The sequence below is a fragment of the Equus asinus genome, chromosome 23 (genome assembly GCF_041296235.1).
Source record: "Equus asinus isolate D_3611 breed Donkey chromosome 23, EquAss-T2T_v2, whole genome shotgun sequence".
NCBI lineage: Eukaryota > Metazoa > Chordata > Mammalia > Perissodactyla > Equidae > Equus > Equus asinus.
This window is the reverse complement of record NC_091812.1, coordinates 11,438,063-11,455,761: the sequence shown is the minus strand read 5'-3', so window position 1 is coordinate 11,455,761 and position 17,699 is coordinate 11,438,063. Positions and strand designations below refer to the sequence as shown.

Here is a 17,699-nt window from a genome sequence, read left to right as displayed (position 1 = left end):
AGAGTAATCATGGCATCGTTACCTCTGAGTGGCAGCGATTTTCTCCTCCTCGTTCTCTCCATCAGTTATACTGACCCATTTAGCATAGAGGTCAGATGTAAAGACACTCCCTGGGATGTTTCGAAGAAAATCCTTACACACATCAAAAGAAGAGTATTATTCTTATGGCAAATACATATTGGACAAATTACAGGGAAAACATGGAGTTGAAAAGTTGAGTTTCTGTCCCCACTTCCTTCTCAGGCTCCCCACACTGTGACCAATGCAGCGCTCAGCTCCACCTCTCCACTGACCTGCACACCCTGAAGTGGGTGCTTGGACTTCTAAAACTTAGAAGCATCAAAGCAGAGTGGGCCACAGTGGGAGCGAAGAGAAAGCCCCCTTCTATCACCTGGAACTTCCTCTTGGTGTCCATTTTAGTAAACTAGTAGAAACTGACAAGGTCCGGTGAGACGTCATCCTCAATCCTGCTAGTTTCTTGAGAAGAAATACCCATCCCCGTTTGAGACTCAGTGCTTGCTCTTAACTCAAGCAAGAGAAGTTCTGAAACAAACCAAACGCGCACACCCTTGTGCTCTCGCACACATATTAAGAGAGAACTGAGCCTTCTGACTTGAGGTATGTGTGCTCCTTGGGAGAACACTGCGTCACAATAGCCTCATTCATCCTGGTTTTAACTGTATGAACGTTTGATCCTGCAGACTGGGAAGCAGCAGACATTGGAAATATATTAAAATCCCCATTGGGTAACAATGTGTTACCCCTTACAGTCTGTTAGTGGGACATACAGATCCTTCCAAAAGAAGAAACTTACTAAAAACTTAGATACATCGCAACTTCAGGCCTCTGAGTATCAGGGCTACAGACGCACAAATGTCCACTTCCTAAGTGGAGGCCTGGAACATCTGTCACTTTAGAGGGCTGAGGAACAAGTTTAACATCGTAGAATTGGGCCTATTAAAATTTACAAAGCTTTAATGTTTGTGCAAGACTGAGGGGAAGTTGTCACATTGTCTTGCTAGCTTCCAAGCACACCTAGCTTCCATTGTTCTCACTCAGCAGCACATGCCTTCTCTTAGTGGTGGCTTGCTCGAGAAGTGCCTCAGGGCAACTATCCTAATGAGAATCTAATGATGGTTCACTCATGCTAATCCCTATTGAGCTGCTGTTAGTACCAGGCACTATTGTGAGCACTGGGGACAGAGCAGAGAAGCCAACGGACAGAGTCCCAGTCCTCTCACTTTGACTATGTTGATTGGTGTGTGGTACCCATGGTATTGTAGCTAGCCATGGTAGTTAGTGCTTTTCACCGTGTTTCCTATGGAGTGCTTCCAATATATTTGGAGGGAGGAAGCAGTCCAACTCTGGCCGGCTCTTCGAGTCTGGGAGCATGCAGGAGGGCCCTTGCCTCATGCGTACCACACTACATGCACTCGGAGCATGTGTCTCCTCTCTGTTTCCTGAACCCTGTTCTGTGGGAGCCCATTGGTGAGGCTGAGTGTGGTGAAGCCAGAACATGACCCGAGCAGAATATGCCAAGAGTATTCACTGCTGGACCTCTGTTTTTAGACAGCTCAATGGCAAACTCAATGTGGTCCTGATGATGTACTCATTTCTGGTTTAGGTCAACACCCCAGTTCATTGGGCATGGTATTATCAAAGCCAAGTTGCAAAGTCTGATTCCCCACCAAGATCAGTCAACTTAAGGAATGTCTAAGAACTATACCCACGAGTGGCCACCCCCTTGCTAGTGTGTACTTATAACAGAAAGATAGGCAAGACTCTGCTGATGGGCAACTCTAACTCTTGCTGGAAAATCAGTTCCAGGTGGGCACCTCACAGAAGGCAACACTCAACTTGCTATTTGCATGCCTAGAGTATATTTCTAATCATCCCAGTGTCACAGTGGTCGACTCTAAGCCACTTCTGAACTGTCCCTATTTATGACAGAGCTGAACAATCATAGGGAACAAGGAAAGACCAAATGGAATCTCGATTATAAGAGAATTTTAATAACCTATTGTAGTCATTTCTACTTATGACATTCCTCTTTACAGCTGTTAACAAATACCAAGATGGATTGAGTCAATTCTTTCCCTGTTCTATGATTCCCTTCATAGAAACATAACTGGATATTTGTGATTTAGTGGTATCATTTAAAAACCTTTTTTGTATAAATCTATTGAATTTTCAGAATTCCAAACAAATTTTCATTGCTGCACCTACTTTAAAAGTCAGATTTATAAGAAGAAGCATGTGGTAGGAGCTTGTTACTGTGTGACCATAATCGTGGGTGGTGGGTTAAGCTTAACAAACATTAATAAAGGATGCCAAATTTGGTAAGGGTGAAAGAAGGCAAAAAATAGTGAAGTCACCCCTACACTACTTTTAAATTAAAAGAGACAGGCGAAAGAAGGATGAGGAAGTGAACGGAGCTTTTGGTCACTCATTGAGCATTTTTTGATTCATTGAATGACAAATGTTGGCTTACTGACTACGGTCAACCTCTCTATCTATTTTCAAATGTTTCATACAAATTTTCTTTTGTAAACTTTGCTTTCATTAGGACAATGGTGAAGAAGTCATCAAAAACAGGATGTTTGTTCTGGTAAACGTTCTGTATATCTAAGTGTGTGTTTAGAATTTTTATTATTATTATTCTGGGATAATGTTCAGGAATGAAGAAGGAGAAGGTAGTGTGTGATGAAAAAGGAAAGTATATCTAACATTTGGGGCTTTTAACACCCAAACCAACGCCCTTAAATTTGGACTTCGTGAAGTGTTTTTCAGTTTCTCAATCTATTATGCCTATTATGGTTCCTGGGCAATCACGGTGAAGGAAATTGATCATGTACCTTCAGAGTTACGCTGTGTGTGGATAATGCTAGAAGTTTCCCTACCTTTAAGACACATGCGACCACAAGAACAGATTCACAGTCCAGGTTCACTTTGTCCCCAGCATTTAATGTCTCCTTTAGGGCTCTGCATAATTTCATATTGGCCGATTTTCTGAATATGCCCTCTGTGAGCGGCCCTTTTTGCTTAAGAAAGCAAAGCATATCCTATAGGGAAGAAGAGAAAGAAAAAATCAATGGTACCTCATATCCAGGAGCCAAGAGCACCAGCTCCCCCCTTGTCTGAGCTGGGGTAAGCGAGGTGCAGTGCTGGGGGGGGGGGCATGCAAGCAAACGTAGAAGTTTTTTTCTCAGTGTCTCTATTTTCTACCCAACCATCCCTTCTACATTCATATGCTGAAACATTTCAAACAGTTTTTAAGTCAGATTTTCCTTTTCAGTGAACTGACACTTTTGAATCAAACTTCCCTGCTTCCAGGCCTTTATGGAATCACCCACTCCTACTCCACCAATCTTTCCTCATCGTGCCCTAATATAGCTGCTCTTCCCCAGCTATGGAAATCTTCGTGCCATACCCGTGCCCCATTGTTCATTCCCCGTTAAGGGGCTGCGTACCCTATTTCTACTTCCTGGATTGCTTTCCCTCTTTTAAAATCGGGGTCTCCAAACCCCTCTCCTCCTCCTCTAATTACATCCCCTTCTCATCACTCTTTCCTTTCCTTTTGCTGCATCTTCATGTCCTCTGCTTGTGGTGCAGAAAGGCTCTAGGTATTGGAGTCAGGTAATCCAAGGGACCCGAATCCTATAATGCTACATCTTGGCTGTGTGGCCTTGGGCACAGTGTACACTTTAGTGAGGTTACTTTTTTTCTCGTTTGTGAAGTGGGAATGATGATAATCATAGCTACCCCCTAAATTTGCTGTGAAACTTGCAAGGACTGAGGTAGTAGGAGCATGGGACTGGCATGACACATTTCTTCGTCGTTAGCCTAAAGTTCCCTAGATCTGGTAGAGTGCTTGGAGAGATACTGGACACTCAATAAATGTTGACACTGACAATTCCATACACCAATTTGAGTTAACACAGGCCAAATTCTGTGGCTGTCACTTGACACATTCTATTTGGATGAAAGGATCCACATATGCCAGAGGCTGAGTCTGTATGCTTCAGCACTGGAAATACAGGTCAAAGTCACCTGAGAGATTCTGAGGAGTGAGATTGAGTAGACTCAGCTGAAGGAGGCTGAAGACTACTGTGGAGTTCAGAGAAGATGAGACGGGGTGGACTCTCAGAGACTCATCCACATAGAGCCCATTTGCATTGATCTGAGCAGGCATATGTGGGTCTTTGCTGAAACCTATGGAATGGACATGGGTATCTTTTTTTTGTAGTGTTTGCTTTATGACTCAGCAGTACCTAAATCAGATTTTATTCTTTGACGTAATATTAGCAAAGCTTTTCCCCCAAAGCCAGCGGCTGTCTAAAGATTTCTCCATTTAGGGATAGATTTAAACGAGACACTTGACCTCTCAGAGTTCTCCCTCCTCAGGAAAGCCACAGAAGACCAAAATGAGACCCACCAGAAGAGAAGGGGGCAGGCTGTCGCGTTCACACACATCCCCGAGGCTGATGCCAAAGAGCTGCCCTGGCTTTGGGAATGGTGGCGTCACGTGCAGAAGGTCCTGGCAGGTGCTGGAGCCACGCCGGAGGGCCCAGTTGCCCATAAAATTAATTCTCACTGACTTCTTTCCTGAATCCAAAGAAGAAGTGAGATTATCAGTAGTAGTTAGTTTAATTTACTTACGGCACATTCATTGCGATGGCAAGAAGAAAGAGGAACTGAGTCAGCTTTTGCACAGAATTTCCCACGTTTGGAAATTGGCCAACTGCATCCTTGTGGTGTTAATGTGCTCTTCTTCCCCTCATCCTGCAAACCTAGAGGCTTGCTCAGACTCGGGGTCACTTCTTCCAGGGGAAATGATTCCTAGGCAGTGCTCTCTCCTGCCTGTTGCATGAGACACTTCACTTGTACTTGTCCATGTTTTCTGATGTTTAGTATGAACAGTGGATTCAGGTGACAGATCACATTTTGAAAGCTAACCAGGTTTGGTTTTCAAATCAAGCAGAGTTTGGCAATCATCTACTTTCATAGTAAGTCTCCTCCCACTCTTAGATTCCCTGTTTGCTTTCTGAACGCCCAACCATGGTCAACTTTCTTTCAGCAAAAGGATCTGCCTTTCAAGACACAACCTGCCTGAGCCCACTTCTCAGCCCGCCTCTGGCCTCTGCTCTGGGGGCCACAACGTTCAGGCAGCTCCATGATGACTATCAGCAGTCAGGGTCCTTGGGAAGTAGTCATTAAATGCTGGCTATGTGGTAAGATTCCAGGTGGCTGTGTTTCTTCGGACACCCCACAAAGCTACCCAAAGATGATTTTTAACTACCCAACAGCCCCTGTCAATAGAATGCTTTTCAAAGGAAAGGTGATCAGCAAGGAAAAGCTGAGTTCCAAGTTTCTACTGCTCAGCTATGAATGTTTACCTAAGAAGGTACCTTACCATTTGTTTAAATCACATGTTTATACCAAATACTAAAAATGTCAACAGAGGAGCCAAGTTGTAGAAGGATAAACAGTGAAGCAACATTTCACCAAGTAGCCTTCAACGTCCAACCACTCGGCCTTCCTGGGAAGGAGTGAGTGCATCTCCATGTCCACTCACGTGGATGCAGTGCTCCTGGGGCTGGACCAGAGAGAGCAGGATCCAAGAAACAGAAGGCTCCTGGTTCTGCCGCTTAGTCGGATAAGTTTACTGAAAACTCTTTGAGCTTTGGTTTGGTCAACTTTAATGTAAATGATGCTACCTACACCTCTTTGGACTAAATACTAGAAGGTCCCACTCAGCATAAGGCATGGCTCATAGCAGCCTTGATAAATCTCATCTCCCTCACTCAGAGGGCCTAAGGAGGCCTAGACATCTGTCTCCCCCCCCAAAGCAGACCCCACCCCCATTCTCCATTTGATTTCACTGCCTCCAGAAGGTAGCAGTCATGAAGGAATGCCACCACTCCCCTAACTAAGGCTTCTTCCTGCCTGGCATTTGATACCCCTACCATTTTAAAAAGAGAGAAGCAAGCCAATACATTTTTAACTCCAGGAGAAGATTTCTATATGTCTGCATGTACAAATGTTTGTCTCAGATACACGTTAAAATATAGGTTGAGTTGTTGTATGCAACCTGGTTTTCCTACTCTTAACCTGATTTTATTATTTCTAAAACTATCCAAATGTATTCCATTATTCAGCTTAAACAAGAATGCTCTGAAGAAGAGTGCTCTATCCCTTGATACAAAGCTACACATTCAGCTACTCTATGAGCATAGACAGAAAGTATAGACAGTGAGCTAACATCTGTTGCCAATCTCCTTTCTGCTTGAGGAAGAGTGGCCCTGAGCTGACATCTGTGCCTATCTTCCTATATTTTGTATGTGGGTCACCTCCACCGCTTGGCTTGATGAGTGGTGTAGGTCAGCACCTGGGATCCAAACGCACACACCCTGGGCCACCGAAGTGGAGCGCACTGAACTTAACCACTGCACCACCGGGCTGGCCCCCAAAACCTAGCTAGTTTTAAACAGTCCTGGCAAGATTTAGGTTAGTGTTTCCTCATCCTCCAATTAGGGTGTGTGTATTAAAAAATAAATTTTTTGAAAATTTATCCTTCTAGAATAACAATCATAATAAAAATACTTTGAAGTAGAAATTCTATTCTGGCTCAAATACTTCCCAAATAAATAAAATGTCTTCTTCAGAGAAAGAAATATCAATGGGAGAATATTGGAGTGGTAGGGGAAAAAATGACAAGAAGGAAGATAAAAAAGCCCTGACCATAAACATTCAGTCTAGTTTTGGTCTCGCCCTGGGTCTGAAGCAGACGTGGAAAGCGAGCTTGCTGTGGGAACAGACTTGAGAGTCCAGTTCTCTCTGGCATCCCAAGGCCACTTCAGCCCAAGCCCAGAAGAGAGTCCAGTTCAATTCCATAACTCTTCACTCCACTGGAGTTTTTGATTCCAGGTGTGTCTAAGACATGTGGTCATTTGGTCCCCTCCCGTGACAGACCGAGATACTGGACAAATCCCTGAGATCGGGAAGGCATGTTCTCGGGTTGTAGAAGCACATGCTCTGAGAAGACACATGGATGTGCAGACACAGAACTATATGGCAACAGTGCTCTAGGGATACAGAGAAGGGAGCAACTGTCTACCTAGAAGAATTAAAAAAGAAAAAAAACCTTCCTAGAATTGAGCTGGGTCTTGATTTTAGACCTTTGGAGTTTCTCTAAGCTTGATTCTGGGTGGGTACTGGGTTCCTGTCCACACGGGCTCTCCACCCACACATGGAAAATCAGCTCTGTGTCACGCATTTGGGAAGTGGAGACATGAGCCAAGAGAAGGCGCTTGCCAGAGGGGAGGGGCTCACCTTTCCTCTGTTGGTTCCTGGCTGGGTGCCTTGGCTTCAGGATGAATTGGCCTTGCGTGTCTGGGGACTCCTGGAAGGTGGAGCCCTCTGGTCCCTGTGGCAGGAGCCCAGTGGCTGGACGATGGCTCATTTTAATTATGTAGGGATGCTCATGTCCTGTACAGAGAAAAACCTAACTATGCATCAGGATTATGGTGATGGATTAGGATCAAACCTCCTTACTGTGAGCATGTGGGCCACACCAGTGTGTGCTGCCATTCTCCCGCAGCTTCTGGATGAAGAAGGCTGTGCTCCTGAGCGAGTGCCACGTGCACCCTCACAGGCGACACCTTGCAAAAAGCAGGTGCCCAAGCAAAAGAGTTTAAAAAGGAAAGAGAAAAAGATTTTTAACCACGTTGCTTTCTTTGGAATGCATAGATCCATAAGTGCATTGCACAATCTTGACTTTTGTTGTGTTTCCCTCCGAAAATATTTAATGCCTTCTAGTTTCTGCCTTGACACTAACTAGATCTGTACATCTGAGGCAAATTACTTGACCTCTCTGAGCCTGACATTCATCCTTTTAAATGCTTACCCTCACACAGACTTATAAGGATCAAGGAAAATATATTAATAAACATTGGTGGTCAATGGTTTTTAAAGAATTGGACCATATATGTTCAGAATTGCTGTGATCACTGTTGTCTCACTTGTAATGTCATTTTAACACAGATTTTATTTCCTTTTGTCAGTTCTAAAGACAAGGGCTCCTCAAGAGCAGCAGGGCTCTGTGCCTTCAGCTGCCCTCCCATGGCTGCCCAACCACCCAGGGCCCTGCCAGGCAGCCATCAGAGGGAAGGCTGCACGGTGTTGGAAACCCAGAAGCAAAGTGCAAAACAGTGTTTACAGAGTGGAAAACTGCCCCCAACATCACCGGGAGTTGCCTGCCATGTGATTTGTTTTGCTCTTCCATGCTTTAAATTGCTTCCTCTCCATAGAGTTCACTGTGGAGAATTGCACTTTTCCCCAACAGTGTGGTGTGGATTTCATTCTTGAAGAATACAGGCATGCCTAGTTTTATTGTGCTTCCCTTAATTGCATTTCACAGATACTGCGCTTTTTACAAATTGAGAACTTCCGGCAACCCTATGTCAAGCAAATCGATCAGCACCGTGTTTCCAACGGTGTTTGCTCGCTTTATGTCGCTGTGTCATATTTTGATAGTTCTTGCAATATTCCAGTCTTTTTCATGATTATTATAGTTGTTATGGTGATCTGTGATCAGTGTCTTTGATGGTACTATTGTAACTGTTTTGGGGCACTATGAACACTGCCCATCTAAGATGGAGACCTTAATGGATAAATGCGTGTGTGTTCTGACCTCTCCACTGACCTGACATTCCCCTCTCTCTCCATATCCTCAGGACTCCCTGTTCCCTGAGACATGACAATATGGAAATTAGGCCAGCTAGTAACCCTACAATGGCCTCTAAGTGTTCAATGAGAGGAAGAGTCACACACCTCTCACCTTAAATGAAAAGTGAGAAATGATTAAGCTTCCTGAGGAAGCCATGTCGAAAGCTGAGGCGGCTGAGAGCTAGTCCTCTGGCACCAGAGAGTTAGCCAAGTCATGAACACAAAAGAAAAATTCTTGAAGGAAATTCAAAGTGCTCCTGCAGTGAACACATGAATGAGAAGAAAGCAAAACAGCCTTATTGCCGACAGGGAGACAGTGTTAGTGGTCTGGATAGAAGATCAAACCAGCCATAACACTCCCTTCAGCCCAAGCTCATCCAGAGCAAGGTCCTCACTCTCTTCAATTCCGTGAAGGCTGAGAAGACCTCCTGCCAGGTCTGCAACAGAGCCTGTCCCTTCCCTTGTCTTAGTCCCTCTATTTTCCACACTGAACAAATTTGGTGATCCAAGAATTATTATTCTTTTAGCTCACTTGCTCTAATAACGATTTTAGGAGAGGTGTAATCGATTTATCAATAACCTCAAGAACAATACTAGAAAACTCGGCCTGAGAAACAGCAAAGTACCGGTGGTTTAGTCAGTGAAGACGTGAGGAGTTAACTGCAATTATCTCATCTTCCTTATGATGCTGAGAAAAGTTTCGGACACAGAGCAAGTATTAAATAAATATTTGTACTTGGATTCAGAGGTATGGCTGGATTTTTTAAGATTCTCACAAAATAGAGGCTACTTAGTAGTTAGGAAATGGAACAGAGGAATTCAAGACTGGAATATAAAAAAATAAATAGATGGGAAAAGAAATTCCGATCCAGGTTGCCATCATACCTGAGGAAGTAAGTATGTATAAGTTTTTCAAGACAGCTCTGCTTGTCAAGTAAAAAAGTAAAGAAGAAAAACTCACATTTCCCACAAACTAGACCATAAGCCGTGGAATGAAGAGATGTTATCAGTGCCTGGGATAGAGTAAGTGCTTAGTAATTATTTAATAAATGTAGGAAGGAATATTGCATAAGATTTTCACTTTTAAGGGTCTTGGAGCTTGAGACTGAGCAACCGTTCCTTGGAGACTTCAGAGTTGCAGTTTTCTACCCAATCAGCCCCCTCTGAGATGTTCCCAGACACTTACCAGTGAGTGGGCATGGGGCCTCTTTCTTGCCGGAACTGACCCATAGCTGGTAATCTTTCTCAGAGCCCTTGGAAACAAAAAGAACTATGTGTCACACTAAATCTTTCACAGCAGGTACCAGTTCCTTAGCATTTCTGCTTCCAAAAAGAAAAAATTGGGGCCAGTATAAATGCTATTTGGTCAATGGGGGTGGCTACAGTTTTTTGGAGTCAATGGCGCCGATTTCAGTAACCCCTTATCCCTCTCACAGCCTCCAATAGACCCTCCCTGATTCTTGTCCCTGTTGATGAAGGCCAAGGATCTATGGAACCACAATGCAGTCAGCCCCTCAATTTGGGCATGGCCGATAGCAAAAGAAATCACAGTTATGCCCCCTTTATTAAGGAGGAAAAGTCTAATCTTGAGAGTCCTGCCTTCTGCTATCTCCAGACTCCTTGGAGAATGTTGGCTTTTGCCTTCAAATGTCCCTGCCCAGACAAGCATGCTGTCCTGAGAGCCACACACCCTGCCATGACTGTTCCATGAAAGTAAAGCTTGAAAGGCCTCGATGGCTCAGCAACCCTGAGCTAAAGGAGGCAGAAGCCCAGGAGGCCTTGAGGAGATGGCCCAGCGAAGTCAGCGCACTGACTCTGGTGCAGATGCGGGAAAGAAGCCACAAGAACTGTAACCGAGAGAACAGGTCAGATGCAGAGCACAGCCACTCCCAGCAGAATCATTGCCAGTAATGCTGTAAAGCCTACTCGGAACGATCAAGTCAAAATTATAAAGACAGCTGAATTATTTTAAAGAGTTCTCCAAGAGAGGATAAAGCAAAAAATGTTTGAAATGGAATTGTTGGTGATTGATAGGTACCGTGCTTGCCCTTGACTCCCGATTAAAAATCAGTCTAGCCCTTCTGAAGGAGAGTCCCAGCTATGGCAGCCATCACACACACATACACAGGCACACACACGTGCCTGCACAGCTAAATCTGCTCAAAATTGTGTTGCAAATAGGAAATGAGAGCTAACAAAAACCTTTTCTTTTAAGGTAGGGATTGGAAACACTGTGTTGGAATCTCTTCAATCAGGCATACATATATAGCCAAATAAGCCCAACTCTTCATTAAAATAGAAATTTTTTTGTCTAGTGAGATTGATCACTTTACACTAAGGAAAATTAAAATCATGAAATAAAATGAGCTATATCATTAATCAATCTCCCTAACCTCATCCCTAAAAACACTCACTCTCTTCCAAGGTTTAATTGTTATTCACAGTGTACACATCTTCTAGGTTAGAAATCAATGCAGAAGTGTGCTTTACTCATGCATATAAATTCCAATTCATTTAAAATGTATTATTATTAATTCTGTTTGTACAGAAATCATTGGCTCCTTGTGGAAAATTCTGGTTGCCCTTAGCTTTTAAGAGGCTTTATTATACCATTGGGTTAGGCAAATTTTAAATACAAGTCTTGTAATTATGCCCTGTCACTGTAGCAGGGCATTTTTACATTTCCAGAGAATTTTATTTGAGGAGTCGTGCTTTACAAGTGCTTCCTTGTTTTCTGTCCATCTGCATGTCACTCTCCCTCTCTTTTCCCTGACACAACCTCATCCTCAAACATATGTATCTCTCACCAAAAAGAATTTCAACAGCTCACACCAGCTCCATCAAAGTATCAAAGAGCAGACACTTAAAAGCAGAACAGGATGAAAGTGATGTGGACACAAACGCCCCTGGATTCGTGGTCTCATTCAGAACTTGTCTCCTCCTTTACCAATTCACAAAGGGCATTAGCCAACTCATCCTCAGGGTCTGCATCAATGGGGTGGAGCCTGTAGCCCGGTGGTCTTTATATCAAAGTTCACAAGAAAACATCTTATTTAGTGTTCATCATACTGAGATTGAGTCCTTGAATGACAACCAGGGCAAATGGCGATGGGAGGGGAGGAATCAGGAAAGAATATACAGAAGGAACAGTCCAGTGGAGGAGGAAATATTTAGAATCTTATGTGATTGTCCATGTATAAAATACATACAATAAAAATGCATGTTGCCATTAGCACTCTAAAATTATAGCCCAATTTCATTATGCTATTACTTTCCATTTGCACAAAATTTAAAATGGGAATACAAGAATAGCAACCATATATAGGTTAATAATATAGCTTTGCTGCCTTCAATTTCCAAATTTGAAGGGGGACAAAATATGACTTTGAAATCCATAATAATCAGTTGTCATGATGGGTGGTGCATTATGCAAACACACACACACACACAAATCTCAAAAATTAAAGTTGGTTTTTAAGTAAAAATAGTTTGCAGGTAACTTACAGTTATTCCAAGCATTGGTAGTGACATGTTGATAATGTTATTCACTGTATCCGAATTGGTCACTGTTACAGTTACAGACTGTAAAAAATAAATGCGAAAAATTGCTATAATTTAAATTTGAAAAATTTAAATAATTTTTGTCAAATTACTATCCGTTTTCTAAAGGCAAGCTCGTTTTCAGGTAGTGACACAGCACAGCACATGCAGAGCACGAACCCCTAAATACCATTTACTTTCATTCCTTTGTATAACATGAGGCTAGTAGGAAGAATTTCAGTAAATCAAACATTTCTCTGAAAGGATTTGTGGCATAAAAAACATAACAGGTTAAGCAAGAAGGAGAAAGACTGAGAATTCTGGGCAGGCCCGTGGGCTGGTCCTCAGCACCTTGAGGCTATTTCTGTAATGGAGGGGGGGTGGTTTAAGAAGGAGGAGCTGAACCCTTTCTCTTCCTGAGCTGTGCTTTTGTAATATGGCTTTATTTCTTTGCAATTACATACTTGGTATTGGTAAAATCAGAAGAACTGGCTATAAAAGGCATTTTTAAAAGCTATTCTTTAGTGAGTACTTTCTTTGTGTCTGGCATGATGGTCACTAAGTTTTCATTGTCAAGATATGTTGAGAAAATGAAATGAAACCAATGAGTCCAGGAAATTAGACTGAAAATTTGAGAAACTCAAGTTCCATTCCAAACTCTGCCAGTGACTAGGGTATTCACAATAGCTCCCTGCCACACCTCACAGTGAGAAACTGCTCCATTAAAATAGGAAGACAGTTTACAGAAAAGTACCCGAAAGCAATTAATAGGATTCTGAGATATCTATTGAACTCTTAACTCCAAAAGACATTTTAAAAGAAGAAAAACGGTAACCAAGAACACTGACTGCGCACGTAGTTTTGGAGTATTATCAGGCAGGAAGGCCCCTGTCCTAAATCAACGGTGCTTAAAGAAGACAGACAGCATAAGGGGACACTCAGAGGCTTGAAGATGACATTAAAAACAAAGGGAATCCTTTCGTAATTCATTCTTTGTCCTTTCATTGTATTTTTCTTCGTATGAATTCAATTGCTTGATATGACAGATGGCCCTGAAACTTGCTTATAATGGGACTTCTATCAATGAAAGCATTCATTGATTTCCAACTACTTGTAGCCCTAAGGATTATGAGAAAGTGCTTCAGAACCCAGTGGTAGAGCTCCGAGGGCCCAGATGCAGGCATGCTGGGAGCTTCCTGTGCTGACGTGTCTGGGGGCATTCAACCATGGGGTTTCCCTTGGGACCTAACCAGAAGTAAGGGTGCTGCTGTTTTTAAGATGTCTGAAGTCCCTTCAATACAATCAAAAACTCTCCCATGAAAGATTTTTTAAAGTAAAAGAATCTCTTTTCAAATGCTAATCATCACTCCCTAATTTATCTGGTCTGTAAGATAACGGTTTTTCCTGGCATAAGGAACATATTATGTTCAAAATAGTCATTCCAGGGATGTGTGTATTTCTTCCTGCATGTTGTCTGTTCTCCAAAACAGATAAATTCCAGTAGACAGAGCTCTTTGCAAACAAACGCCTTAAAAAAAATTAACTATTTCATCAAATAATTTGAAAAAAGTGGAAATGTGATTTTTTTCATAAGAACTAAAGCGTTACTTGATATATGAAGAACCAGGAAAATGTGATCAATTCTCAAGAGTTGAGGACAACCCTGAGATGATCTAAACGTTCAAATTATTAGCCAAAGACAGCTATTACAATTATGCTCAATTATAGAAATGAAAATATGGTCATAATAAACAAAAATATAGGAATCTCAGCATAGAAATTAAAAATATTGAAAAATAGAAATTTTTTATCTGAAATCTGAAAAAAAAATTGAAACTACACAGGCTAAATTGCATAATGAAGATGACAAATGGAAGAGGAAATGATTTTGAAAGTAGATAATACAAATTATCCAATGTGAAGAGTAAAGGGGAAAAAAGAAGATTGAAAAAAATGACAGAACCTGAGGGGCCTGTGGACAACATCAAAGTGTCTGATATACGTGTAACTAGAATCTCAGAAAGAAAGAAGAGAAAAAACGGGGAAAAAAAAATGAGGAAATAATGACCAAAATTTCCCAAACTTTAGACATAATTTACATTCATAAAGACATAAATTTAAAAACTCAAGAAGTTTAGAAAATGCCAAACAGGATTTTGTTTGGCAAAAAAACATATTCAAGGAAAACCATGCTCTGATACTTACCCACACTGCTAAAAACCAAAAATCAGAAAAAATCTTGAAAGCAGCTGAAGAAAAATGACAGATCATATGCAGATGATTAATGTTTGAATGATCACAGACAACTCATCAGAAGCATAAAGACCAAAAGACAGCGGAACATCTTTAAAGCGCCGAAAGAAAAAAAATTGCAGGCAAAATTCTACATCCAGCAAACACATCTTTCAAGAGTGAAGGTGAAATAAAGACATTTTCAGATAAAAGAAACTAAGAAAATCTGTTGGCACCAGATCTGCATAACAAGAAATGCTAAGGAAAGTTTCTCCATGGTGAAATGAAATAGAATTAGAGGGAAATTTGGATCTTCGGGAATGAATGAAGAACATTAGAAATGTTTGTTTTGTGTAACGTTTATGCAATTAAAGTTCATTTTCAAACATTTAAAGGTGATTTTCCATGAAAAATTCTGACTGCAACCCCTGCCCTAAGTGAAATGAGAGCAGGCTGTGTGCTTTCCTAGGGAACACTCCAGTCTTATCTCCTCAAGCAGAGCATCTCTCGGATACTCAGAAACAGATCAGAATATTTGCACGGCTTTCCTACTGGCCAGGAAATAACTGTCTTAAACTGCCTCTTTTTCCACCTTCACATACTATCGTATGTGATCGAGAGCTCCCGTAACAGATAACAGAACAAAGTGATATGAAAAACACCCAGAATATTTGCTCCTCAGGGTCAATGTCTTGGCTCCTGCACTACAGTTTCAGAGATCAAATTCTATAGAAACAACTGAGGTGAATGGTTTTTTTCCCCAGTGGCATCAAAAAAATAAGGTAGAAATATACTGATCTCTTAAAAGTCTCAACCTTTTCAGTTCAATTAGTGCTGACATTCCTCAGAATGAAAGACTTTTCAAAACTTCTCCGCATTTTTAATACCTGACCCTCCAGTAGATTCTCTCCTAGAAGAGGGACATTACTGAGGCCAGCTGGCAAAATGGGAACATGAATGGTAGCTTCAAGTATTACACCAATGTTCAATGTACTAAAGGTGATAACTGTATGGTGTTATAGAAGGGAATACCCTTATGCTTAGGACATACCCAAGTGTTTAAGGATAAAGGACCACGACGTATGTGTGACCCTCAAAAATAGGTATCTTCATACACAATATGGAGAAGGAGAGAGAGACAACAAAATAAATGATAAAGCAAATGGAGTAAAATGTTAACCAAATAGGTGAATCTAGCTAAAGGGTATATGGGTGTTCTTTATACCATTTGTATTTTTGCAACTTTTCTGTAACTTTACAATTATTCTAAATAAAACATCCTAGGAAGAAAAAAACTGTGGAAACAACCCAGGCCACTCTGCATGTAGCAACAATTGGAAAAAATGTTTCATTCTAATAGGAAATACCTGGTTGTGAAAATCACTTTATTACAACAAGCCACTATAATTACCATTAGCAGGATACAGAGAAACATTAGGAATGTTTACCATGCAATATTCTTTTCATGCTTAAACACTGAAGCCATCATAGATTCCTCTTGCTTCATATCACCTGGGATTCACGTTTTATGTCACAGTATGGATACAGGAAAATACAGTTTTCCACTTGGTACCTTCTAAATTCTCTCTTTCTCTTCCCCTCTCTTCCTTTCTCCCTCCCTCCCCCTCATCTCCCCTTCCTGTTTTTCTTTCCTTCTCTCTCCCTTTCTCTCTCTCTCTCTCTCTGTTTCTACCTCCATCTCTCTCTGTCTATGTCTATGCCTTTCTCTTTCATTCTGCCCAAATAAAGAACTTGGAATTTAATTTAATTTTTGCTCTTAAAAATACTCACACAGACACAGTTCTTAATGTCCTCAGTGACGATTTTGAGGGGAATGCTCTCTGGCTGGTCCTTCTCTTTGGCTAGATTGATGCACCTAATCACATTCAATAATAACCCAAAATAGAGTAGGATGGATTAGCTATTAGCTTCTTTTCAAATAATCTATACTGCTAATATTTTCAGTCTACTTGGTTATTTTTGAAAGCATATAAATAGACTCGGCAAAACCAAATTATGATTTGGAAGAATATGCAAAAATACTTCATGAAAGTAAGACATGACCCAGAAAATAACGGGTTGCCCCTGTCGTGTGAGATTTGGCAGTAGATCCAGTCCTCAGAGCTTTCCTGCCTGGTTGGAGAGCCCAGCACCTTCCTGGGTTCAAGGGTAGGAAGTAGCAGCTGCTTTGAGAATCACTCAGTAGAGTAACCTGCACTTAGGGAAATTGAACGTGTGTTTTGAGAGTAACATTGGATCCAATCATTAGGTTGGAGAGAAGGGGAAGATGAGAGTGACAAGCAGAACTTCCTCAAAAATAAGCAAAACATGCATGTAAGTGAGAGGACATTTTTGCAGTAGCAGCCGGGTAATTCTAAACAAGGAGTTATTTGAGGATGCTCGGACAGCTTCTACTAGAGAGAGGGAGAATAGTTTGAGGGCGCTGCCATGAAGAGATCTGCAATCTTTTATTGTGGATCAAAGATTTAGAATACGTATACTGAAAAAATACCTTTGAAGGGAAGAGTGCCATTTTTCCTTTAGTTCTGAAGAACTGCAATTTAAAAAAAGGGAGAAAAAATTAACTACATAAAATACTTATACTAAGATATTAGAACTGCCTTTGCAGATGAAAATAGCAGCAGCCGTTTATCACTGACGTGGATGTGCTTGTCAGTTGTTCTCTCCTCATCGTTGGGCATTTGATGGGCCCTGCTGTTTTCCAAGCAGTGTTACAGCGATGGGAAATAGATCGTAAAGTGGGAGAGCAGTTGGTGTGGAATCTAAACACGTAATTGCAACTATGTGAGGCAAGCTATGTGATCACGGGCAAATCAATTAACCACTCTGAGTTTCAGTTTCCAGAACAGGAAAAGGGTTAATTATACCTCAGAGCGTTCCTGCAGCTGGCAGTGCTATTCAAATATAAAAAAGAACCCCTGTGAACCCAGAAGTGTAGACTCAGGATGTCCAGGGTCGAGGGACCACATTCCCCATCCTCGTGCCAGTCTTAGAACATGTCTCGGAACACTAACTTGTACTCTGGGACCATACTTTTGTCTTGAATTGTCACCTCTCTATAGACACCAAATAAGACAATATGTACACAGCAATTCAGGCAACCCAGTATTTGATGACATGATTAATTTTATTTGTATAATTAAATACTATTTTTAAGGGAATGAATTTGAGAGTATAAA

The 17,699-nt window shown here is 41.5% G+C and overlaps 1 protein-coding gene across 1 annotated transcript in view; it reads right to left on the bottom strand.

The window, feature by feature from the left end:
* LOC123282842 (rho GTPase-activating protein 20-like) overlaps nucleotides 1–17,699 on the bottom strand; it is a gene marked incomplete at its 5' end in the record, with an annotated part of 29,827 nt that overhangs the window by 4,845 nt on the left and 7,283 nt on the right. The window contains 8 exons of the mRNA XM_070495772.1: nucleotides 23–132; nucleotides 2,901–3,062; nucleotides 4,436–4,605; nucleotides 7,333–7,488; nucleotides 9,914–9,980; nucleotides 12,232–12,309; nucleotides 16,291–16,375; nucleotides 17,012–17,053. Coding sequence (XP_070351873.1) covers nucleotides 23–132; nucleotides 2,901–3,062; nucleotides 4,436–4,605; nucleotides 7,333–7,488; nucleotides 9,914–9,980; nucleotides 12,232–12,309; nucleotides 16,291–16,375; nucleotides 17,012–17,053 — 870 coding nt within the window. The remainder of the gene's footprint in view (nucleotides 1–22; nucleotides 133–2,900; nucleotides 3,063–4,435; nucleotides 4,606–7,332; nucleotides 7,489–9,913; nucleotides 9,981–12,231; nucleotides 12,310–16,290; nucleotides 16,376–17,011; nucleotides 17,054–17,699) is intronic.